Source organism: Rhincodon typus, chromosome 15 (genome assembly GCF_021869965.1).
Source record: "Rhincodon typus isolate 14 chromosome 15, sRhiTyp1.1, whole genome shotgun sequence".
Taxonomy (NCBI): Eukaryota; Metazoa; Chordata; class Chondrichthyes; order Orectolobiformes; family Rhincodontidae; genus Rhincodon; species Rhincodon typus.
Genome location: NC_063346.1, coordinates 45,465,037 through 45,491,819, shown reverse-complemented (window position 1 = coordinate 45,491,819; position 26,783 = coordinate 45,465,037). Strand labels below are relative to the sequence as shown.

The 26,783-nt window shown below is 37.0% G+C and overlaps 2 protein-coding genes across 4 annotated transcripts in view; one reads left to right on the top strand and one right to left on the bottom strand.

Annotated features, from left to right (window-relative positions):
• Positions 1-1,745, top strand: part of ctcf (CCCTC-binding factor (zinc finger protein)) — a 39,213-nt gene extending 37,468 nt beyond the window's left edge. For all 3 annotated transcript variants that reach the window (XM_048606097.1, XM_048606099.1, XM_048606098.1), the window contains exon 11: positions 33-1,745. In XM_048606097.1, the coding sequence (XP_048462054.1) occupies positions 33-196 (164 nt within the window). In that variant the 3' untranslated portion in view covers positions 197-1,745. The remainder of the gene's footprint in view (positions 1-32) is intronic.
• A 23,035-nt stretch (positions 1,746-24,780) lies between these two features.
• Positions 24,781-26,783, bottom strand: part of LOC125485049 (rho family-interacting cell polarization regulator 1-like) — a 28,771-nt gene continuing 26,768 nt past the window's right edge. The window contains exon 5 of the mRNA XM_048605991.1: positions 24,781-24,981. Coding sequence (XP_048461948.1) covers positions 24,781-24,981 — 201 coding nt within the window. The remainder of the gene's footprint in view (positions 24,982-26,783) is intronic.

Below are 26,783 nucleotides of genomic sequence, written 5' to 3'. Positions count from 1 at the left end.
TTGATATTGATGTTGTTATATTTTCATCTTAGGAGCAGTTCAACAGTTGCAAGAATCAGGGACTACAACTATTGAAAACATAATTGTTGAAATAAAGAAAGAGCCTGAGGCTGAAGATGTGCAGGTTCAATCAGGAATTGAGGCTCAAAATGGAGATATCACACCTGAGATGATCCTTAGTATGATGGACCGGTGATGGAGGAAGGCATGCTAATAATGTGGTCCTGCAAATAAAATTACATGTATTTTTGCTTTGACACGTGCTTATATGAAATGATTTAGACCATTTAACCTTCTGAGTACTAGAGAGAATTTCTCATCCAGGAAGCTGAAATGAGTTTAGACTAGATTCCCTTTTATAGCATAGAATGCTATTTATGAATCAGAAATTATTTTATTTGTTACAAAAATTATACCCAATACAATTTTTCTGAATGATTTTTCAGAAACAAAATGAAATACCATGAGATGCTTTGTACACGTTATGTACACAGAGCAGTAAAATAGTTCCTGCCCTTAAAAAAAACTGTGTACAGTATCTGTGCCATAGCTCTTTTTGCATAAGAGGAATGTTTCCCAATGGCACAAAAAATTGTGATATATATATATGTTGCAAAGAACATAGGCTATTTTTACCATAACACCTTGCTATACTCGAGCTGAGCAGGTGGAAATTTGACTTGTAGTAAACTTTAAATACAGAAGAATTGTGAATTTTTGGACGTATAGTCATGTTTTTGTGCAACCCAATTGTAAATGATAATACACAACTTCTGGTTTCTTCCGCTACATTAGGGCGTCTCAGAATGCAAATCACTGATTGAAAATCATCGTGTTACTGTTAAATTAAGTTCAAGCCACGTGAATTATTTTACAACTGACCATCCATAGTAACACTGTTTGTTGTGTGTTTTCCTTTTTTTTTGTACAGGGCATCTCAAAAATGGTCATGCTTGTTGTAGATAAGTTTTTTACATTTTAATCTTTTCTAGTGATTATGTATCAAAGTGCAGGAGAGTAACATTTTAACCACTGCTTGAGACGTTTACAAATTACATTTGTCACAAAGAGTCAAACTCTTCAGTGTTTGTGAATATGTGCAGAATCATGTAAAAATTAATTTGCAAATTGAGCTGTTCAGAGCAGAAGATGTCAAATTGTAATGAGCACATTCACAGCATACTACAAATCCCTTTAAAGTTGCAGATTTTAATGTTGTAAATTTTAATTACTTATATTTCCACTATAGGTTGGCTATCTCCCACCTAACTATATTTTTTTTGCTTCTCTGAACCTCATTATGTATCTGATGTATTTGTAAGAGGGCATAATGGAACTAATCCTTTAAAACTAGGACGAGGCAGAGTTTTGAAGAGTGAGTATATCCATGTGCTTTGTGTTGCAAAATAAAGTAATGTGAAGTTTAAGAGGTTTGCGCTGTTGCAGAAATGAAAGTTGTGCCACAAAAGTATGTCAGAAGCTTTATTTGCTGACTCAACATGAAATTCTTTTTCTGTTCTAGGTGAATTGCAATTAAATCTGCTTTCTGCCCCCTTTTTAGCTCTGACTCTGGGTTGATTTTGTTTTTTTTATATTTAGCTGTACTGTTTGTGAAGGAAAGGGAGTCAAGCTGATGAGGAAACAATGTAAAAATACTCTTTAAATGGGGTTACGAAAGCTAGGGTAAAGCATTTAATTAATGTAGTGCTGTACAGCTGGTAAATAAACAATTTACCTGCCTTTCACTTGTGTGTCTTCATTTTAATGGAATTACATATGCAAATTAATTACTTTACACTTGTAAATTCTATATGTTCATACACTTACTGCATGTGGCTTGAAACCTATTTTCATAATGGATTGTATAACATTGAAATATTGTTATTAAATGTTGGCCATAGTTATTTACAAACAAGATACCACCACTACACAGTTGCAAAAAAAAGTGTAGCTTAAAATGTTGAGACTCCAAATTTTTAAGCATGTTTATGTCAGTTGGAGTCTTGATTTCTACTGAAAACTCAAAAGATGCTCGAGGGAAATGTTCCTGCAACAGAAAACTGGCTAGGAAAATGATGATTATTGAGAAATGTTTGTAAAAGCATCAGATACTTTTAAATTTTACCATTGCTATGACTAAACTAGCATTATTGATTGGAGACAACTAATGATTGGTCTCAGTGTACATTTGAGAATTTAGTGTGCATCAGTGGAAAAAATGTGTATGAGCAGTTAGTGTGCTTTAAGAAAGCTTGATAAATTAAAGATTTGCTTTAAATTTGCAGAGGGTGAAGGGTGGGAAGAGGATTGGCAATTTAAATTTGCATTAGAGGAAACACCAACATTATCAGGTGTCTACAAAGTCTACAGGTTGGTACTTCAGTTCCAGCTATTACTTGTGCTTTGTTTTTGCACTTTTTAATTCTGATCAACACTTACCCATATTGACTGAAAAGAATAATGAACGGTAAGTTTAAAAATGTGTTGCATTTTTGTGTTTCCAATCCTGAAACCTAATTGTGTTTGGCTCACTTGAGTAGCTAGCACTGGATGATTAATTTTTCGTGTCTCTCTTTAAAATGACAGTTAGAATGTGACCTTTCCAAAGGCATTGCAGATGCATTGTTTTCTTCCTAAAGATAGTAGTTGGATTGTCCTTTAGCTTAAACAAGAAGACTTTTTCATAAAAGTCTAAATTTGAAGACGTTCACAGTACTAGAAAACTAAGGATATTTTTGGATTGGGGGAAAAAAAAGTATGACCCTAGTGACTATTGTGCAAGATCAGTTTGGATTTGTTTTTGTTAGTCCAACACTGATAATGTACACATGATAGCCTACAAAGTCAGTCATTGATTCAAGTATTGGTGCCTTAATTAGTAATGCTGTCATTGGCCTGAAACTACCCATCTGGAGCCCTGAATTGGTAGGTACCAGGACTTGGCTGTGCAATCGTCAGATTTTTTTTTTTAAGAACCGTTTCATTCTAAATAATAGCAAAAAAAATGCTGAACATAGAGAGAGAGAGAACAAATTCGTGACAGTTAGTCAGAACTTGAGAAAAGCTCCAAGAAAGGAAGAGGTAGGGAAGAGCAAAAGGGGAAGTCTGATAGGGTGAAAGGCAAGAGACAGTGCCTTCCATCCTATAAGAGAACTCTTCTTGTTCTCTTGCTTCCAGTGCTCAAAGGCCATTGAACTGAAATGTTTAATTCTGTTTCTCCACAAATGCAACCTGACCTGCACACTTGCAGCAATTTTCTTTGTTTGAATTTGCCACATCCTCAGTATTTTGCGTTTTTTGTGCACGTTTTAAACCTTGCTGAGATTGAACTCTATCCACAGGTTAGCTTGGACAGTTTATGTTGGCAGATGTACCATGTTATATTTGGAATGAAGCTGGTGTTTTATTTGGTTTGTGTATAGATCAAAATTGTTATGGCCACCTTGGAAAAACTTATTTTGACACTGAATTTTAAACAAGGTGATTCCAAGATCTTTGGCTTCAAATGGAAAAGCAATTGATATAGGTACTTTGTGTGCATGTTAATGACTTTATTAAAAATAACCATTGTTTTCTAATCAACCTGTTGAGATATGTCATTACACATCATTGGAGCAGGTGGGACTTGAACCCAGGCCTCCCAGCCCAGAGGTAGGGACACTACCACTGCATCACAAGAGACAATGATACATATGTCTGTGAAGATTTTTTGGCATATCCAGAGGTTATGAAAGGTGCAATGTAAATTTTTTTTCTCATTGTTTTAACCCAAACCTGTCGTGTGCTTACAGCTAAATCAGTTGTCTCAAAGGCTGACCATTTGCTTTGCAAAAGAACAAGAGTAGGACATTCAGCCCATTGAGCCTGTCCTGCCATTCAGTGTGGCCAATACTGACCTAAACATCAATGCTTCTTTGCTAGCCCGTTCCCATAATCCTGTATGCTCCTGGCGATCAGAAATCCATCAATTTCTACCTTAAACACACTCAAAGACTGAGTCTCAACAGTCCTTTGTGGTAGAGCATTCCAAAGGCTCACAACCATGTTTTTTTTTTAAAAAAAATAGTTATCCTTATCACAAACACAAGTGGAATTATGCTTATTTTTAACTTGTGCCCCTGGTTCTTGAATTCAGCAGGGACATCTTACTTGCAATAATCTTGTTTATGGTATTAATTTGAACAGATCATCTTTCGTTCTTCAAAATAGCCCAGCTTGTCCAGTTTCTCCTCTTAGCACAGTTGTCATCTCATGAGCAAGTCTGGTGAACCATCGCTGCAAAGTGAAGGCACTTTGCAATAATATATGGCAATAGTGACTGAGAGAAGGAGACTAAAACTGCATACAATGGTTAGACCAAGTTCCTATACAACTGAAACAAGAACTCATTACTTCTGTACTGAAATTTTCTTGCTATAAAGGCTAACATTCCTTTAGCCTTCCTAATAGTTTGCATCTGCATGTTGGCCTTCAATGACTTACTGACAAAGACACCCAGGCCTTTTTCTATATCTGTACTTCCCAACTTACCTTTTAAAGAACTACTCTGCACATTTGTTTCTTCTACCAAAATGGATAACGCCACGTTTTTCCCACATGATATTCCATCATTATCTTGCCAGTTCTCTTCTTTTTTCCTCACAATACGCATCTCCGCATAGCTTTCTATCATTGGCACATTTGGGAATATTACATTAGGATCCCTCTGCTGCTCATTGATGTCTGTTGTAAACAGCTGGGGGTCCCAGGTACTGATCCCTGTTATACCCCACTAGTCACAGCCTGCCAATGTAAGAATGATCCCTTTGTTCCTACTGTTTTAATTGTTAGCCAATCATTTAAAGCACATAGGACAGGAGATAATGTAATGCTATGGATTAATCTTGCAAGCCAGCCTTGTGTGGGACGACTTGTGAAATTTCTTCCGTACATCCGTACAATGTCATCAGCTTTTTATCAGTTATTTATACCAACTTCAAAAAGCTCCATGTTCATCAACAAATTCCTATTCACAAATCCATGCTGTGCTCAATCAGATCATTTATATAGCCTTCATATAAATTACCCAACCCTACTTCCAAAGTATGAACATAATGAAATACTAATGACCCCAACTGAGAGAAATGCACCCTGAAAACCGGACTCAAAATAAAAATAGAAAGGGTGCTGTACTCCAAGCATGTGCATGATCCCTATGGATAGAACTAAGGCCTAAAGTTGATCAACTTGTTAAAATGGACACATTGCCAAAATAACTCCATCGGAAGCTTCCTAATCAATATTAAAAGTAGTTCTGCTATAGTATGTGTTTCAGTAATGTGAATTGACTGTAATGTGATTGATGAATAGTGGACGTTGTTTGGATAAAAATGTGAACTTCCTGCTGTACAGGTATAGTGATTTCCCTGTGATGTAATTTTCTATAGTGTAAGATCACAACACGTTATAGGAGAACTACCTGTATGCACTCCTTTCAAAGACATCCTGTTTATCTCAAGCTGTCTTTTGATTGCAGGTGGATAATGAAGGAGAACCCCTCAAATGTCTGTCAGTAACATGTAGAGGAGCAAGTGAGAGAAGGCCGCAGAAATATAGTCAGCAGTACTTAAAGGAGTGGGTAATGTGAGGACCCTAAGGGTAGGTACTTAGCATCAGCTTGAGAAACAGGTGAGAGAAGGAACCAAGACAGCAGAGATGGAACTAGGTTTGTTGGAGCTGATTAGTGAGTAATTTTACTTCCTGCTGTCTCATCTCCATTCTAAAGCAAATAGGCTTCAGTTATGGAAGAGACAAAAACCTGCAGATGCTGGAATCCAAGGTAGACAAGCTGGAGGATGGAAAATCAGCAAGTCAGGCAGCATCTGGAGAAAGAGAAATCAATTTTTTGGGTACTACCCTTCTTTAGGACTGGATGTTCTGAAGAAGGATAATATCCAAAAAATTGACCACCTCCAGATGCTGCCTTGGCTTGCTGTGTTTTTCCAGCCTCCCTGCTGTCTACCTTCTGTTATGGAAGGACAGCTTGGCAGCGTAGAATGCCTATCCTATGATATGTGGGGAGTCGTGGACACTTTGTGGCCCAGACAATCTCATACATAGTGAGTGTGAACTGTTGCAAAAATTTAGTTCCAGATTTTTTATTTTAAACTAAGCAGTGGCTGGAGTTTGGTGCAACTGCGAAGCTGAGAACCATGTGCATTGCATTTTTAGGTGGTCGCATAACAATTTAAGAGCTGACAAACAGAGGGAAAGGGTGACTGGTAGGCAGTTTAGAAAAGTTAGACATGTAGTGCATGAGCCCCCTGAGCCTATCTCACTCATTAACCAGTTTTCCATTTTGGTTTCTGTTGATGCCAATGGTTTATCAATGGAAAGTAGAACAGCCAAGTTTGCACTTCAAGTGGCTCTGCTGCACAAGTGTTAGAGGTGGGGGTGAAAAGAATGGAAGGGAAATAGTATGCAATTTGATGAGGGGATCAAACAGGCTGTAGATATGACTCTAGCATGCTAGGTTGCTGCTCTGATGCTACGATGTCATGAAGTGCAGCACATAATTTTGCAGGGAGGGGTTACTGTTGTGATCCATATTGTCATTAATATGAGTAAAAGGAATGAGATTCTGAAAGTAAAATTCAAGGAACTAACCAAGACTGAAGAGCCAGACCTTTAAGACAGTCATCTCAGGATTGCTTCCATTATAATATGCTCTCAAGATAGAAGTAAAAAGTTGTGAATGTGTTATTGTAAAAATGGTGGAGGAAGGAGCATTTTAGGTGTTTGGGGAATTGGAACCTGTATATGGAGGACAGGTTGCACCTTGGTAGGATAAGGACTAATATTGTTGCAAGGGCATTTACTGGTACTATTGGGAAGGATTTAAACTTATTTTGTCAGAGGATCGGAACCTAAGAGAAAGTTCTGATAGAATAAAACAAAGCTGCAGTAGAAAAACAGTAATTGACAGTAGCATGTGTTAGAAATAAATATCAGAATCAAATTACAAAATAGTTAAGACAAATGTAAAGTCCCATCTGAAAGCACACACCATTCACAACAAGATGGGTGAATTAATTGTACTTGTAAAAGTAAAATGATGTGATTTAATTGCAATTCCAAACACATGGCTTCAGCTTGACCAAAAGTGAGAACTGAATAGTAAAGTATATTTGACATTTGTGAGGTATAACTGAAAAGGAGAATGAAGTAGGGTATTGCTGATCAGAGATGGAATCAAAGAGGATCTCTGATTTGAAGAACAGAATGTAAAATCTTTTCGAGTAGAACTAAGAATCAGCAAGGAGCAGCAAAGACTGATGTAGGAGTGATTTTATAGGCCACCAAACAACAATGATATAGAGACTGATTGTAATTCAGGAAATTTGAAGTGCATCTAGCAAGGAGAATCCAGTAATGATGGGAATTAGATCTGCATACACCGGGTAAATCTAATAATGCTGTGGACAAAGAATTCCTAGAACATATTCAAGAGGGTTTTGTAGAGCAATATGTTGAGAAACCAACTAAGGCACAAGCTTATATCTCATAATCTACAATGGGAAAGGGCTGATTAATAGTCTTGTTTTAAAAGAATCTTTAGGAAATAGAACCCATGGTAATAGAACTTTTCATTTGTTTGAAAAAAAATGTAGTTTAACCAGAACATAGAGTTCTATAACTCTAGGGCAATCATGAAGTTTGAGTAGGAAGTAGATGAATTGAAGAAGTACATTAAAAGGTTTTGACAGTAGGTAGTTTGTTTCAAAATTCATGCATTCCTTCAAGGCAAAAAATTCTCATCCAGCAAATTGAGTTCCCTAGCTAACAAGGGAAATCTAAATATCATATTAGATCAAAGAAGGAGGTTCGCACTTCTTTTTGTTTTGACAACTTTAAGTCTGAAAATTGAGAGAATTTTAGAACTTGGCAAAAGAGGACCAAAAAATTGATAGAATGAATGTAAAATTGCAAGAAATGTTAAATTATGTTGTAAGAGCTTCTGTAGGAATATAGAAAGGAAAAAAAAACATGGGTTCATTGCAGGCGGGCCTAGGAGAAGTTATAATAGGAAACAAATGGAAGAGAACTGGCAAATACTGTGTCTCTCTTCAAAGGGAAGATCACAAAAAGTCTCTTTGAAATAATTAAGATTCAAGGGTCTGGTAAGAGTGTGAAACTGAAAAATTAACATTACTAAGAAAGCAGTATTAGAAAAAAAAGGGGCAATAGTTGATAAATCTTTAACCTTCACCCCAGATTATTCAAAGAGAGGGCTGCAGAGATAGTGGATATATTGGTTGTCATCTTTCAAAGTTCTATTAATTCTGCAATGCTGCCTATAGATTGGAAGGCGGCAAAAAGAACAGGAGGAGGAAAAATACAGGAAATTAGATCTGTTAGTATAAAATCAAGTGGTTTCAGTACTTGGGCGATTTGAAGGGTGTGACTATCGGATACTTAGAAAATAGTTGATTTGGATAGATTCAACATGAATTTATGAAGAAGAAATCATGTTTCACAATCTTGGTAGATGTTTTTGAGGACATTACTAGCAGAAGGGCAAAATCTTGCTGTTTCTGGATTTTATGCTGCTGTCCATCATTATTCCAATCTTGCTATTGACTCTATATACACCTGCATACTTCATCTCATGAAAATACTTACACACAGCGAGTCCTTCAATATGCTAACATCAAATAGTTTTGGGTCTCACTTATTATATCTTCCATCCAATCTCTGGCAAAAGTTTTTTTTCTATTCTCCATAGTGACTTTCCTATCAACATTATTGTTACCTCGCTGTTGGCCTTTCAAATTTAACTGTCCTGGAGCTGAAGAGTTGTTTACAAGTGAAGCTGATTTGGCAATTGGTCCCTGGTCCACTAACTAATGACAAAGATCCTTTGTCTGCCAGCAAAAGGTGATTGGTTATCAGTTAGTTGAACAGTTTGGGCTGTGAGCAAGTGAGAAAGAAGCTAGTCCAAACAGAAGAGAAATCTGCAGCAACAAAAAAAAGTCTTCTTTCTCTACAATAAGTGACTTTAAACCTGAAGAAAGTCATCTTATCCTTCCTTCAGAAAATGCTGCAAGATCTGACTTTGAATTAGATAAGTCTGAGACATTTCATAAGTGAAATAGCCACCCGCTGCCTCTTGCAACCTAGTTGAAGCATTTGGACAAATAAAGGTCAAGGAGAAGCCTTCCACTCAGCAAAAATCAACCCAACGGATTGTATGAACCAAGATGAACTATTTTCTCAGGTTCCCCTCCAGCCATACGTTGTTTTTCTTTCCATGTTTGTGTGTGCAAGGGGCAATTTATAAGGGGTTTGGAATTTTAATTTGTAGAGTTCAGTTAATGTTTGTTTGTTTACCTGTAACTAGAATCTAATTACCTGCAATGAATAGTGATTTCTTGTAATGTGCTACAACCTGGTCCATGCTTTCTATCAACCTGGCTTTGCAAACCAGGTAGCTTGGGGATTTTAACTTTTATGACAACTGCAAGAATAGCAGGGCTTGATTTCTAGTGTACTATCCTAGTGAGATGTGACACTGCAGTAGGTTTTAGTGTCTGTAATGTACTTCTTACAACTATAGGCACAGGCCAATAGTCACATTTGCAGATCACAAGTAATTGTGTTGTAATGTAAAGTGTCATTGATATAAATAATATCATTTATTTTAGAATTTGGATTTTGAAAAGTTGCATGTGGGATTTGGTCTGTGTATTTGAGAAGGTCTGTGTTTAGGGAAGACAATAGCCTAGTGGTATAATCGCTGGACTATTAATCCACAGACCGAAATAATGTTCTGGAAATCCAGGTTTGAATCCCGCCACCGCAGATGGGGGAATTTGAATTCAATAAAATATCTGGCATTAAGAATCTAATGATGACCATTGTTGATTGTCGTAAAAACCCATCTGGTTCACTAATGTCCGTTAGGGAAGGAAGCTGCCATCCTTACCTGTTCTGGCCTACATGTGACTCCAGACCCAAAGCAATGTGGTTGACTCTTAACTGTCCTCTGGGCAATTAGGGATGGGCAATAAATGCTGACTAGCCAGCGACGCACTCATCCCGTGAATGAATAAAAGAAAATGAAGGGGTTTAATGATTCACTTGTCAAATTTTCTGGCGCCTTTTATTAGAAACAGTATAAAAGCCGGTTCTTGGAGGGCAAATGGGAATTTGCATTGAGAGGGTTTTACGTGTGAACAAACATTGAAGAGCATTAGTCAATTTCAGTTAATAGAAGTTAGATGTATGAAACAGTTTCTCCTGGAGAAATAATTTGGTTCAAAAAACTGAGGAAATAGGATACCTCAATTTTAGTTTAGAAGTTCAAGACCAGAAATTTTTTTATTAGAATCCTGAAAGTTATTCAAAACCACTCAGTTATGTAAGTACTGAGGTAGAAACTATCAAACTCTGAAGACGAGGAATCGAAAATACCAGTTAAGTCAAACCCATACATGTGATAGTGCTAAGTACTGTAAAGGGATGCTGTTGGGCAAATGGAATATAGTATTGTTACTATTTGTTCAGACATGTTTCAAATTATATGTAGCTTAGTTTATTTTGTTTTATCTTTTTAATAATTCCTGTTTTATTGTTAAAATCAGATCAACAGTAATGTATGTCTGGGTTTAACAGACTATATTTCAACAAAAAAAATCGTCTATCAAGTCAATGTTCTGTGGATCTTCTAAGTGGGCTTCTTGTACAAACAGGCAGATTCATGAATTAATGTCTTTTTTTTATTGTTACTCTTTAATTTGAAAGTGCAGTTAACTTTGCCTTTTTTAAAAGCAAATTCCTACATCGTAAACTATGCTTTACAGCTGTGCAAATTGCTGATGTTAAGAGTTGTAAAATCACAAAAGCACAGTAGAGGGTGCAAAGGTCCTTCCGCTGGGTCTAGTTTTAGGATATTTTAAAGTAATCTTACCACGATTCCTGGATATGACTGTTTGCTTTCCCATGTTCATAGCATTGCTATGGTTCGCAAAAAATTGAGATTATAAATTGCAACATCCACCAATGAACTAAATGTATGGATTAGTGGATATTTCATGATATGGACTGTCCTGTCAATCCAGACCTCCTGATCTTTGAATTATACCATACTAGAGTTTAGTTTGGACAGCCTGCCTGTTTCTTTGTGTTAAGAGACGTGAAGCTTTCCATCTCAAAGAAAGTTGGACAGAAAATACATTAATTTAATAGTGTTAACACTTAAAATGTCTGTAGTTTTCTAGTTTATATCCCTTTAAATTTTTTTTTAATGCAAGTGAGTGCCTAACTAATGTATACATTTCATTATACTCTAAGGTTTTGGAGTAGATTTGTAGCTCAGGTTGTGGGTGTTGAGGTTGGTTGGCTCAACCAATGTGAGTATTCAAGACCAATACTCTCTCATCTCAATCCACATGGACAAGGAGAACCACCAATTCGACTGGGACAAGCTAAGCAGAGACGGGCACAGGAATTCCTGGAAGCCTGGTACTCCACGAAGAAAGCCATTAATAAACACACAGAACTCAACCCCATATACACTCCACTACGAAGGAAAACCGGAAGTGAGGCAATCCAGCTCAATGGACTCCAGAGTTTAAAAACCAGGTGGGAAAACACACCGACGCTTCATCGGAGGCTACACTGAGGATGTTACCCAGCACAGTAACGAAACGTCTGCGGAACAACAAACCAGCTCAGTGATCCAACCAACTTCAACAAATTTCATTATACTGTTATGTTCCGAGATAAGACAAAAGTAAACACTTCTAGTATCATTGGAACCAATTCATAAGCTTGAGTTTCCAACTTCTGTTCTTCACCTGCTTGTAAAACACTTGGCCACCAGATGGTGCTATTACACAGACATAAACCATAATTATACGTCAAACGCAAAGCACTACTTACTCATTAACCTAATGTGTAGATTTCCCTGTCAAAAGTAACAATGAGGTTAATGTGCTATGGTGAGCAGAGCCAAAATATACTCAAATTCAAGTTACTGCCTAAGTTGTGCTATTCCACCGTTAAGTTCACAAAGTGGCCGTGACAGCGTGGGTCACTATTGTACTGAATCGCATGAAGTCACAATGTTTGGGTGGTGAAAGTGAAATGAACCAAATTTAGTGTCTATATTCTAATATATATATATATATACCCTTTAAACAAAATAAGCATCAAGAATCCTCTCAATATGAAATGTGGAGTTTTATTGCAAAATACTTCAATTGCTGGAAATTTTTAAAAATAAAAAAACTTTTTCGCTCAAATATCTTTCCCTCCTGTGCTAGCTTTAATAGTGGATGTGCTCACTTTAATTTAAATTTCTGTTAATTCCGCCATCTTTTAATTGGTTATGGAGTTTGTTGCCCTAATGACAAGATTCTCTGTAGTTTTATCAGTTCACACTTGCAGTGATTTCCCACCCGTAATATACGTAAGATTATCTGTGTGAGAGCATGCCTAACTGATGAAAAACAGCATAACTGATCTGCCGCCAACTGCCTCACTGCAGGATTTTCTCTCCCTCGAGATGATGGAACAGGAGTAGTTTGGAAGTTGACGTCGATGAGATGCATGTCCCATTCCTGCCACTTCAGCAATCACATTCTGGACAACCTTCCCAACACACCACTAATTCAAGATCTTAAATGGTCAATTAACAACCTCAACCCCCTAGTGGCCAAATTTATCTGCTTTCCTAACCTGGATTTGGTAGGTGATGCTGGAGGGAGAGCCTCCAATTTACCCAGGCTAGGGACACTGATGGGGAGGGAGGTGTTCACATGAAAATAACTCTCTACCCAACATATGTACTTCTTTTTCCACTTCTGAATGAGCACCTTCTCATTGATGCAGCTCTTCACTGACTGCAACAATGTTTTCCAGCTCCCAGTGCTGGCTGCCATACCCCAACTGACTGGCAGCTTCAGATGGAATGATAGACTTTTAGTAGAAAAACACCTGATGGGATGAGAAGCCTGCTGAATCAGCACTTCAATAACTTTGGGCTGGTGCTGGATCAGGTAAGCTCTCTCACTGACGGAGTCAGGATGTTAGTCACCATGAAAAGTCCACCTCCACATTTTGTGCATTTTACTTAAATCCTGTCCATTGTGTTTGGCATTTCAAAGTTCAAAACAGTGGGATGTTCTTAGATTTTGGTCCCCTGCCTTCAAATTCTGAAGAGGGTAGTATAAAATCCATCTTGAGATTTCCAAACAGTTTGCAAAGTGATTATATAGCATGTGTTCACTGTGTGTACCATAGATTATCTCTCTCTAAGATAAAGATAAATGGATATGAGTGGGGCTGCAAAACTCCATAGTAAGCAGTAGCTAAGTTAACAAAGCAGATTTCCATGAAATACCACATCGCAGTAGAAAAATTGAACCACATCATTGGCATAATTCTGTACCATGCCTGAACCATCTCGCCCTCAACTGAATTAACCAACCAAAAATATCCATTTGAAAAGCTTGAGAACCACTGATCTAGTAGATAGCCAGTAGTGAAAAGGTTAACAAAGATATAAATTCTTCATGTTACATGGTGTGAATATTGTAGATAGCTATAAGGTGGCTTTCTAATTCTCAAGTAATTAATTGCAATAATGTAATTACTGTGAACTGATCAAGACTGCGAAGTTTAGGGACAGTTCGTATACACCACATCTCCTATTGGCATTAAGGACCCTAACACCCATCTTCCAAAAACTTATCTTGACTCCACTTTAAGTGTCTGAGCATAGTGATTTCACAGCGGTAGTCCAATCAGATTTGATGATGATTTTAAATCATGTAAATCCTTTTGATTAGCTTATTGATATTACTCGAGACATCAATTAAATTCCACATATTTCACTTTTCATTAACCATGTATTGTTATGCAATTGTCCTTTGCTTCAGTCATGGGCTTAACTTGAGCTATGTTTCATATGCTAAACTTTACAGGTGGTTCAGGAAAGAACATTTCCTACAACAACGTTTTTTGAAAAATTTAAGAACAGACTGTAAGGTAGTGATATGTTTATTCTTAATATGGGCAGATGCCACTAACAGTTGTAAAAGGCTTAATTGTTTTATTTATTTCCTTAGCTACAGTGGCTCTGTCTTTATCTTGAACTGGACAGCTTTTGGCATTTGCAGTTTAAAATGATTGCTAAATACAAACAATAATGGCAGTACATGAATGCATTTTATTAAAACATACCAATGACATTGTGTGGAGTGCTCTTGTTGGATGTTTTATTACATTTCCAAAAAGGCTGCTTCCTCTTTGTGTTTAGTGTGGTTACTGCAGCAGGATGTGTAGCTGCTTCTATTTGGTATTCTCAATTTCTCAGTACCCGCATAATCTCTAAAGCTGCCGCTGCAGAAATGGCTACTTCTAGTCAAGATATTTCAGAAGAGCTACAAGGTAATAATTTTTGATTCTTGTTAATCCTAAAAAAAATACATTTTTGTGTGTACCCTCTTTAGATCCCTTTGTCGCCCTACATTTCGATTTTACTGGTGCAAAAGAGGTCTCTTGAAAATAAAGCAAATGGAGGCTGAGCATGTGGCATATGATTCAGTCCTTAAAGAACACCTGTACAGTCTTTAGGCTAAACAAATCTATCTAAAAGATTTAAATAAAAGTCGCATGTGGTATGATGCAAAACCTGCTTGGTTTTGTTTCAGCTGGGGCACATTCATATTATAACATAATAGGAGCATGAGAATATCATTGATAACTACAGAAAAATGCTTTAATGATATGTTAAACTGCACGGAATTGTCAACATGAACCTTTTGTCAGCACTTTGAGGATATGATCAACTTGAGGGTCCCATTGAATTGTTAATGGCCACATTATCAATAACATGGGGGTGCTGCATCTCTGATATGGGTGCTGAAAAATGTTGGAGATACACATTGTGAAATAATTTTCAAGGAAAATGGGTACAGAAATATTATTCAGTTTGTACATCGTAGGTATGTTTTGGGAAGACTTAAGAATATTTAAGTTGTGAACTATATTTAATATTTCTAGATACTCTCAGAACTTATTTTTAAGTGATAATAGCTAATGTAACAATGTTTTAATATGTTAGCCAGAAATCTGTCCCTGAAAGCCCTGTTTTGAGTGTTAACAAGACCTCACTATGATAGCATGCACTTTCCAACTGGAAGTACCTTGATTCTGCAGGAGTCATGTTTCTTTGATCCCATGCAATCTTTTACATTGCTTTTACTCAAATCATGCTGTACAGTTTCCAACGAGCTGTCGGGCAACAAGGGCTATCCATCTCGGCAGCTGCAGATAGCATCACCTTGATGTGGAGCAATGCAGTCTGACCCTTCTGTGTGTATGGTACTAACAGGGAAGGAGCAAAGGGAGCGTGTATGGCAAGAGATACGGTTCTCCTGATCATGTCTGTCTCCCAAACAATCATGGTTTCATCTCCTGGGAAGATGCTGCAACTACAGTGTGCAGGCTACTGCAATGCTTTAAGGCCCTTGTCAATGTTGGCCCCTTGAGATAAGATGACACATGTTGCCATGCAGTTTCAGATGGCAAAGCTGACATTGCTGTAATACGAACTTCCAAACAAGTGGTTTGTATCACAGAATCTGTTAGAACTCAGCAGACGTCCCACAATGGTGGATGTCACAGAGTTAATTAAACTGACCTCTAAGCCCATGTTTCTATGAGAGTGTCTCCATGTTCTGTGGTTAAATCACAAGAAATGTTGGACCTGAGCTCTATGTTCTATAACATTATGTGCAAGTTGACCAATAGGCTGTCTACCGTATCTAGCATCACCTGGTTGACCATCATTAACCCATTTCGGTGCCTTGAAGTAAGCACCTGACATGTCTGCTGGATCACCACGTGTAGCCTAACTTCCAAAACTCAGACAATTCCAGCGTTTCAGCAGATGCTTGCGCGAGACTCCAATCAAGAAATATTGTACGTTTGCTGACAGCTCACCTGCTCGAGTTTCCACATTCTCTGCATCTGGTATGAAAGAGAGACAGGAGTTAGCTGGGGTACGAAACGAGCGAAGACGATGATGAGGAAGTAGGTGGTGACAGTATCTGCAGCTTTTTGTGGAGTGTGTGGTAAAAATGAAGTGGAACAAAAAGGATAACCATAGGGATGGAGAAGTCTTATGCGATATTTCTGACAGCATTACAAGTTGGCACTACCTTGATTCTGCCCCTCCCACGATAGTAAACACTATTTCTTTGAGGGTGAAGTGGATAAGCAAGCAGCCTCTTAGTCCTAGTGCCAGTCTGCTGGAGTTCTCCTGTAAGAAATGAGTGAGAGCGTTTGGAAGAACTTTGATGGGTGCTTTGAGAATGCACCTGATATGCTCCAACAGCCAATAGCCTATGTAAAAGATATGAGTTCTTGATAAGTGAGGGTTGTAATAGTGGTGAATGTGTGAATAGGAGAAGGTGATGTGCAGCAATGATTGTAGGGAGTGTCAAGTGCTATTAGTCTGCGATTAATTAAAAAGTGAAGCTGCTGTGAACAGAAAAAGAGCAGCCGTTCTTAAGTTCAGAGATATGAATTTCGTGCTGCATGCAGTCATGACTTAAATGTGAGGCTCCTCACATTGCGATACTTTGCAACCTTTTCAACTGATGACAATGGCTCAAAGTTTCCTGACACCACACTGAGATTCTTGCTTTTCCAAGGCGAGATCTTCACTCAATCATTAAAAGTTGTGCCACAAGTTTGAGGTTCCATTCAAGAATAAATCAAGTACTAAGGTATACTTCTAGAGGTACGGAATTAAAAAGTGGAGAAGTCATTAAAATTACGAAAGGTTTTTATAACGTGAATACAAATGGAATGTTTTCTCTTCCGGGGAAGAACATAATTTGAGGCCATTAGTAGAAAATAGCAAGAAATCCTATAATGAATTCAGAAGAAACTGGTCAAGCAGATGAGGGAGAAGGAAATAGAGGATTTATAATAAATTTAGACAAGAAAAGATGGGAGGAGGTTCAAGAGAATAAACATTGACGTGAAATTATTAAGCCAAGTGATATGTGTCTATGCAATAGATCCTGCGTAGTTTTAGAGGTCCATTTCACTACCTAGGACAGAATTTCCTTTATTCATGTTTTGATAGAGCAGGGCAGCTATATCAATAATTATACTAAAAACTGCATTAATTGGAAACAGACAACATCAATCAGGATTGCCTTTTAGGAGTCTTGCAAAAATGTGTAGATTCGTTACTTTCATTCAACAAACCACTTAGTAGTCTTTATACATAATGAGAAAAACAATTGTACCAATATTTGACATTGATGTTGGTTGAATAATGGCATAGAGTGATTGGAAATGAATTTACACAGAACAGAATCAAAGTAAAGAACATCTCCAGCACACCATGCAGCCAGTTCAGGTAATATGTAATTTAGAATGAATGGGTATGGGAAGATGAAAGAAGCTTCATAAAAGCATATGGAAAAATTAATAAAACCTTTTACTGTCAATGTTCATTACTGCTTTAAAACATAACACTTAAATAAAATTAAATAAGCTTCATGCAAAGCTAGGAACATTAAAAAACAATCACAACAGATATATGGAATAGATTTCCTTCAAAAAATGGAGCTAGATTCATAGAATGATTACAGCACAAAGGAGGCTATTTGGCTCATCATGTCACGTCAGCTTCCTGCATGTATATTTCTGTCAATGCCATCCTGTACCCCTGCAAGTTTCCAATCCTTTGACACCACCCGTGCATTTAAGGAGGATTGAAAGATTTATGCCTGGAGCCTCTATAATTTCCATCCTTACATACCTCGACAGTTGAAATGTCCTTATCCCTCCTAAGTTTTACTGGTGACTCTGGAACAGAGAGGGACTTCTATGATTTTCAGTTAATTTATCTGATTCTGAATGAAGCCACTGGAGTGTGATATTTGCATTTTAATGAGACTCCTATCTGCATTTTAATGAGGCACCCCCTGCCTTGTGGGCACTTAGGTTTCAAAATCAATCAGTCTTAAAAGGAGAAGTTAATCTTTAAAAATAATATTGCAAACATATCAGCAAAACCAGACTATAGCAGAAATCACAAATAAAATATTGAAGAGCACAGTAAGCGTTGAATTAGTACATTAAGAACAAATTTGTAATTCTGGCAGCATTCAGGTAGTGGATGGTTTCCGACAATGTTGACAATGCAGACTTAGTAACAATTCACAAGGCTGCCTCTAGCAGCTTTCTTATGGGATGATAGCAACGTATGCTGCTACTTCAAAATACTGTCAAAAAAACGCTTGGTGCAGACAACTCATACACATTTTATATTCATTGAACATTGGTCGGGAATAAGAACTTAAGTGAGTTTTCTTTCCCATTATCACCAAAGAGTCTTGAAATTAATTAGGCATCTTTACCATCAGACTGGCTAAGGTCTGATAATTCACTAGAGACCAGCAATCAGATCTGGGTCTTTACTCATCCATGCAACTCAGTGAAGCTTATCTCTCATCCTGCTAAGACAAATATATTTATTACCTTTTCAAACATCCAACATTGTTGTACAACAGCAAACGAGAATTTCTAGTCACCTTCCCTGGCATTGATGGGGCCAGGGTCCCAAGGCAGCTCTATTCATTTTAGTGAAGACCATAACTTTGGACATTAACCTAGAACCCTCTACCACAATCAGGTGGCATGATAGAGAATACTGAGCCACCAGCATGTTGTGCACTTGATTTCTTGTTTGGAGCTTATCTGATCTTAATTTAGTCCTAAGAACAAATCTGCTCCTACTACGCAGGAAGAATAGAAATACACCTGCAGAGTTTCTCCAGCACTTTTTGTTTTGTACCATTTTCTAGAGATTCATCTCAAGCCATAGAAAACAATCATTAGTTCGTGAGGTTATCAGTAAAAGGTGTAGCTCAAAGAGATTAACTCGGAGTGTGTACTATCGACAAGATGCACTGCAGGAATTCACAAACGATCTTCAGACAGCACCTTCCAACCCACGACCACTTCCATCTAGAAGGACAAGGGCAGCAGATACACGGGAACACCATCTGTGAATTGTCCTCCAAGATACTCACCATCCCGACTTGGAAAGATATAGTCATTCCTTTATTGTCACTGAGTCAAAATCCTGGAATTCCCCCCAGATGACATTGTGGGTCAACCCATTAGCAGGTGCACTATAGCAGTTTGAGAAGGCAGCTCACCAACACCTTCTCAAGGGCAACCAGGGACAGATAATAATGCTGACCAGCCAGCATGCCCACATCCCATGAATGAACTAAAACAAAAATTTTACCTGAGGCGACTATCGCAGAACTGACAGACTAATGATTGGCTAAACAGCAGACCTGAAACAAACCTAGTTGAATTAATGCTCTTGTAGCTTTAAAAGCCAAAAGGACATTTCATAAACCTTTTATCTTCAAGATTTAACTTGAATTTAATTTGTAGTAGTGTTCATGAGATTAAATGTACTGTCTCAGTGCTCCATTGTCATTACTTAATAAAAGAGGCAAACCATTTCTGACAGCATTAAATTACATGAATCAGCCAAACTAGATTTTTGAGTGAATGAAAATGTACAGTAAAGAAACAGGTCTACTGGTCATTACCTTTGTAACAGCTAGAAGGAATCATACATATTGTGTGAAGATGTAACTGTGATGGGTGAATTATCACTTTCTCGTTCCAAACTAATATAATTTTGTGATTTAATGTAACAATATTTATGTATAAAATGCAATATATATTGTTTTGTTCGTAGTACTAGAAAATCTGACCTTACGTTGATGCTTCAAAGAGTTTTTTTTTTGTTCACAGAACATGTAGCTAGAATTCTGCAGCCAAAGAAAATAGAATTTATGAAGAAAGTGAAATTAACAACAAAGTGCAAATCCGAAGAAAAAATATTGGTATGTGCATCAATGCCTGTGTTGTTCTGACAAATTATGCATATTATCTATAGATGGGCAATGACATTCAAAATTATCTTTTACCTTTTGAGTAATATTAGGAAACTATTAATTTTACAACAGTGAATAAGAATGTCACAGGTCTGAATCTTGTCTTATACTGTACTCCATTAACTAATCTCCAGGATTACAACAGAGGGACCGCAGTTGACTTCATTGTCAATTTGTATAGAAGGGAAAAATAAAAATATAGTTCAGCTTTGATGCCCTTCAAGCTTGTCACTGTCTATATTCATTTATGTTGGAGTAGCCATTTAGGAATGGTAGGAGTGGCCTGCACATTGGAATACAATCTTTCCTTTAACAACTGTTTGAAGAAAATTGAAAGAGTAAAATCTGTGCCAATATGGCTATATCAAATAGCTGATATTTATTAGTTATTAATATCTCATGTTAAGGCAGTGCACCTTAGAGTGATGGACCAAACACTCACCCATTGCTTTGGTGCTTAGTTCTATCTAACTGTTGTCCACAACAAGATATAATGTGGAATCTTGTCAATAAGACATATAAACTTTACATTGGATTTCCTTTTTATGTTCTTCATTGTTAGCTACTATTTGTTAATACTCATCATCTTCACTACCTTTAGAATAAAGAACCCTAAAGGCAACTATTCAGAAAATAAAACTAGAGGGAAGCATCATTTAAAAACTTCAGTTATTACACTTAAATGGTAATTCACTATGAAGCCAAAAGATACTTTACTTGCAAGTTCTTAATTAATGTTTACTAAAGATACTTTGATGGTTTCATGTTATTTAGCCTTCTGAGAAAATTTACTACTTAAGAACTTATATGAAACTTCCTTCAAAAAGCAGATGTAGCCTTTGCTGATAGCCTAAGTAAATGAACCATAGAAAGCAGGAAGGTCATAAATTCATTTCCAGTATCTATTGAATTTACTGATTTCAGTCACGGCTGTTTAAGCAATAATAAAATTTGGCCTCAGTACCCTATGTGAGGGAAATGCGTAACATCTGATAAAAACTGTCTTGACAAAAGTGTGCACTGGTGGACAACTATCAAGTCTGACATGACAGTCTGCACACAGCAAGAATGTGGAAGATGACTGGTGTCTAAGACAGGAACACAAACAAGCATTTATCAATTAATCCTAAGGAGGAGGAGGTGTAGCAGGAAAGAAGTTGGCAAGGGGAAATTAATATAAAATATTATTGTTATTCATTTTCTTTTTTTTTACAAAAAGAGATAAGCATATGGAAGGAGAGTAAGGACTAGAAACACAAGCTCATAAATGTATTATGCTGAAGTACATTGCAGTGAGATGTGACACAGGTTTATGTGCAAGAGCTGACAGCTCTTGATGATGCAAATGATGTACGCTGAGGTTTGATTGTTTCATGGTAGATCGTACCTTCGTTGTAAGGCTTTGGTTTTAACCACTCTGAACATGTGGTCGAGGCTAGGTGATGTGCACTCTGTTCTCATGAGCAAAAGGAAAGCTTTAAAGAAACTGGCAAGTGGAGGATTAGAAACAAGTACAGATGATGTTGACTCAAAAATAAGCAAATAAATCACCAGTACCTTCTATTCCACCACTTACTGATGGGAATTTACACAGATTGGTTTTGCCAAAGGCCCAGAATTGTGTGCCTGCCTTGCTTCTTACAGTAGGAAATGCTAGAAGGAGGAAGTTTATTTTTAGTGAAAAGACTTGGACTATTTTCCATGTATTTTCATCTTCCTCTCTTCTCCTACATCTTGTAATAAAATTTAGTGACTTCTATCTGGGATAAGTTCAAACTTTGTAAAGTGTCATGAGACAGCCTGACACTTATTTGACAGGTTGAAATGGAGGCATTCAAACAGTGTAATGGGTGAGGCTGCCAACATCCTCGTTGTTTAATGTGGTTTGGACTCTTCTCTGGATTTGAATATCAGTCTTCTATCTCCAGTGCTGTTTGGAATATGAATGCACTGTGACATTTATAATATTCTCAATCTCAATAAAGAATATTTCAGAGTCTGCAGGAGTAAGGAAAACATTTTAAGGAATATCTTGCCACAAGGTTGGAAGGAAAAGCAAGATCATGTGACATTGTATCACTTCCTATGATTTATAAGTATTTATTAGCACATCACAGTTAGACCTAACCCCTTATTTTACATCTCCCCAGTTTGATTCTATGTATAATGTTACAATATTGAATCTGGAGATCTTTATCTGCAAAACCCGTGCATGCAGATATATATAATGTTTGCAACTGCGTATATTTTTCAGTAGCAACTTAACTGTTACAGCACAAATAGCGTGATAGGCAATTACCCAACTAATATTTCTGAATCTTCTGGTACATAGCTTCTAATTATTTTTGCAGTAATCTGATTGATTATAATCATGTATCTTCATATTTAACTGGACAACTGTTCCCAGGCCATTATTAAAAAAAAGTTGTGACTCGAGTCTGAAACAATACCACATGACAATGGATATGAGGAATGTAAATTGTTGTCAGAAACTTTTTAATGCATTCATTAAAGGCTCCTGTAATTAATATTTAAACAATTTTTTTTTAACTTCACAAACATTTTAAGAATGCTTCCTGAAACAAATTTAAGTTGTAAGAGCATTAATGGTTCACTGACTGTATTGACAGGTATTAATTTGATGGATCCCGTGTTGTTAATGTCTTGGTAAATTACATTGGTCACCCAGAACAATAATAGTATTTAAATGACTGGATTAGAATTGCATTCTGAATGTTGATGCTTAGTGACAAAGCACTGGAAACACCTATTTTGAATAAACCAGCTAGCTTTAATGCACACAAAGTGTCAGTTTTGGATCGGTTGTTGTGCTCTTGTTTCTGAGGCAGAAAGTTGTGGTTGCAAAGCTTGCATAAGGCTTGAACACATTATCTGGCCTGATACTTCATTGCAGCATTGAAAGAGTGCCATATCGAAAGGTATTGTTTTATAAATGAAATGTTAAATTTAGGCAAAGGCAAAATACTACCGATATTGGAAATCCAAAAAAAAAACAAAGTGGTAAAATATTCAGCAGGTTTGGCAAGCAACAATGGAGAAAGAAACAAAGTTAGTAAATTTTACAACAAATTTCAAAACCTTGATGGCAGGACAAATTAGGGGTCTGATCTTGCTCTTGCTGAGCCAGACCTGAGGATTTACTTTCCTGGAGGCAGCCTCTTAATTGACCACTTTCTAGCTCACAAACTTAATAAGGAGAATGACTGGGGTCTTGATGTTGCTGACCTAAACAAACAGCTGGCATCTTTGAAACCTCAGCAACTCCACCAACAAGAATGGATGTTTTCAGGAAGCTTAAGATCAAGAGGGCTTCTCGGCACAAGATAAGTTCCTCAACAACAAATTAAAATAGAAATCAGAACAGCCATTTAGGCACTTGAGTTCATTCTACACGGGCAAAATTGAGGAACCAGGGATGTTAAAATTTGCAGTGGTGAGCACAGTTCTGGTCCCATTGTTCTAAAAAAAAACATATAGAGGTATTGGATAAAGACCAAGAACATTTTACAAAGATGTTGCCTGGACTTAATTGTTATAATTATCAAGAAAAACTAATCAAGCTGAACCTCTTCCCTCTGAAAAAAAACTGAGAGATGACTTAACAGATTTTTTTAAAGCAATTAAAGGGTATAATAGTGAAAATATAGGTATTTCTACTTGTAACACATTCAAAACTAAAAAAATCCAAAAAGGAATTCAGGAGAAACTCCTTTACTCATTGTAGTTAGAATGTGGAACACAAAATGTAATTAAACCAAATAGCCTTAATTAATTTAGCACTAAATTAGACAGGACATGAAGGATAGTCACCCCGACCAATTCAGCCAGAAACTATTCATTATTGTACGAATGAGTTGTTAAAACAAATGCGTAATATATTTAGTCACTTGTGGGCTAGTAGTCATTGTGCTTTTATGATATGAAAAGAAAGCTGGGAAGAACAAATCTGCATTTATAAATTGACTTGCACAACATCAGATGCCCTAAAGCACTTTCACAGCTATTGAAATACTTCGAATTATACTCACTGTTGTGGTCTGGTAAAATATAGCAGCAAATATGTACACAGCCACATCCAAAAAACTGCGGATGCTGGAAGTCAAACAAAAACATAAACTGCTGGAAAAACTCCGAAGGTCTGGCAGTATTTGTGGAGAGAAAGCAGAGTTAACATTTTGTGTCCATGACCCTCCTTCGGGACATTCTTGCTATATTCAGCAAGATTCCATGAAGGACAATGAGATAAATGACCAAGTAGTCTTTTGGTAATAACGTTAGTGAAGAGATTAACATTTAACTCAAGGTACAGAAATAACCAACATCTCATTAGGTTGATTTTTTAAAAATCAACAATGAAACAAAAATACTGTTTCAAGATTCACTTTTTTACACATAAAATGCAAAATTTTTAACAATGGAGGAAGCAAGCCTCAATTCTTTTGGGAAATGTACAGAGAATGACATCTGCCTTGTTCTTACAGTTTTCCATTCACTGTGGTTGGTCTTGCTTTCCCTCTTTGTTTCCTTTTTAACTACAGCAACACCTTTTAATAATCTAAGGGCAAAGGAATGACTCTAATCTTAAGTAAAAGCACATATAGTTAGTTTTACATTCTCCAATTGTTTGCAAGTTTGACAACATCACTAGAAGAGACCCATTTATTTTTTCTTTCCCCAATTCTCTTTGTGCAAAGAAAATAGTCTCAGACAATACATCTAAAGGTGAGAAATTATGTTTGAAAGTGAGTAGTGAGGAAACTTAAAACCATTAACGGATATCCTGAGGAATATGTGAATGTTCAAGTTCGATACGGCTCTGCACCATGACAACTTTTATCCTTGGGATCTGACAGAGTTGGCTGAAGAGGTTTCTGAATCTCATCACTATTGCTTTCAAGTGCTCATGTCCTGGAGTTTCAGTATCTAACGTGATGCTTATTTTTTTCTTAACAAAGATAGTGAGAGCATTCTGTCAAATATACAGATCTTAAATCATTACTCAGTTTTTGGAAATTGCTTACAACTATAAAGAAGGATGTTTTTTGAGATGGGGCTTAATTCAAGATAGCCAGCATAGTTTTTCTAAAAGAACAGTTTAAACAATATATTAGATTGAGGTTATGGATCCAATGAAAGATATCATACACAAATTTCTGAATGAGAATGACCCTGTCTCATACAACTGCATAAGGTTTTAATCCATGGATCAAATTCAAAATTGGATGATTGACATTCAACAATGACCTTTGGTGCATGTTTGAGGTTTCTGGGTAGTATTGGTGATGTTTCATAATATTTGGTGTTGTCTACACTTTTGAGATCAATGGTTTGGGTAATGGAATAAGATCTACAGTGTACAAATTTGCAAGTGATAAATGTCATGATCACAGCTGATTTTGTGTAGATTTGAGTATTAGAGATTAAATGGTATCCATTTCCCCTGAATGTATCATTAAAAAACTCTGATACTGTAAGGTACACCCCATAGTACATGTGGCAGTACCTGACCTGGTGTTGGAAAGTCAGATAGCATATATTCTGAAGTTAGTCAGCACTTCAGATGAAATGTTGTGCGAACTGCAGTTAAATATGTGGCATCAAATGTTGTTCCTTCAGCCTGAGATTTGACATTGTACAGGAGACATCTCAGCCCATCAAGCCTGTGCTGGCTCTCTGCAAGAGCAATTTAGCAAGTACCACTCCCCAATCTTTCCCTGGAGATTTTCAGTTCAGTGTTCAGACAAAGTTCAGGAGGTGAACAAAGTAAGAAAATGATTCGCTAGCGTTCTACATAAGTAACTAACATTACATCTATCACTAGTGAGACTACAACCAGAGAACTACACATAAGTTTGGTTTCTCCTAATATCTGTTTTAAATTATTGAATGGAAGAGCAGACCAAGAATTGACAGAGCATTTAAATTTAAGGGCTTTAGAGGATGTGAATTTAACCGAGATTCTTTGGTTATGTGTAAAATTCACGAACAAAAGCTCATAGTTTTATGTGAAGGATAATAAAATGCAAATAAGTGCAGCTGAGGAAATCAAGTGTAAACTTGAGAGTTTGGTAGTAGAAGAGGGAGGTGTTTTTACTTTGCAACCCTTCTTGCCCTGCAGAAATTGGTTCTTGCTTGACTGTAAGGACAGAGATAGCTGTTTGATGAATATCCGGTAAGTGGTTAAGGTGTATTCTATTCTTAAGATTTCAAGCCATATATAAATTGTTATTAATTAACTAAAACTCTTTAAGGAATGCAGGACAGGTGATGTGTCAAGGCTACAGGCATTTGAGAACTCCTGATTGTGATCAATGGCAAACATATCTGCAACTATCTTTGAAGTTTGAGCAGCTTCAGCTCAGAGTTTATGAGCCGGAGGCTCAACTACAGAGACTGCTACATCAGGGAAGTGGAAATTTGCTTAGCTTCTTTCTTCCAGGAGCAAGCTACATCACTAAGGATAGGAACTTCTGATCTGGTCAGTGATCAGGGACAGGAGGATCTGACTGTAAGTGAATCAGGTAAAGGGACCCAGAGGGCATGCATGTCATCCCCCGCAATTGCCCAATAGGTTTGAGGTTCTCTCAGACTGTTTAGATGAGCACAGGATCTGTAGGGTAAATTAGCAAACTGATTAGGGCATTGTGATACTGGAAACTATTCAAGCAATAAGGCTTACACTAACAGCCAGTTGAAGGTGACTGACACCTATCTCTACAACAATGAGCAAGAATCCAAATGGTCTTACTGCCTTCTTGGTGTGAAGGTTCC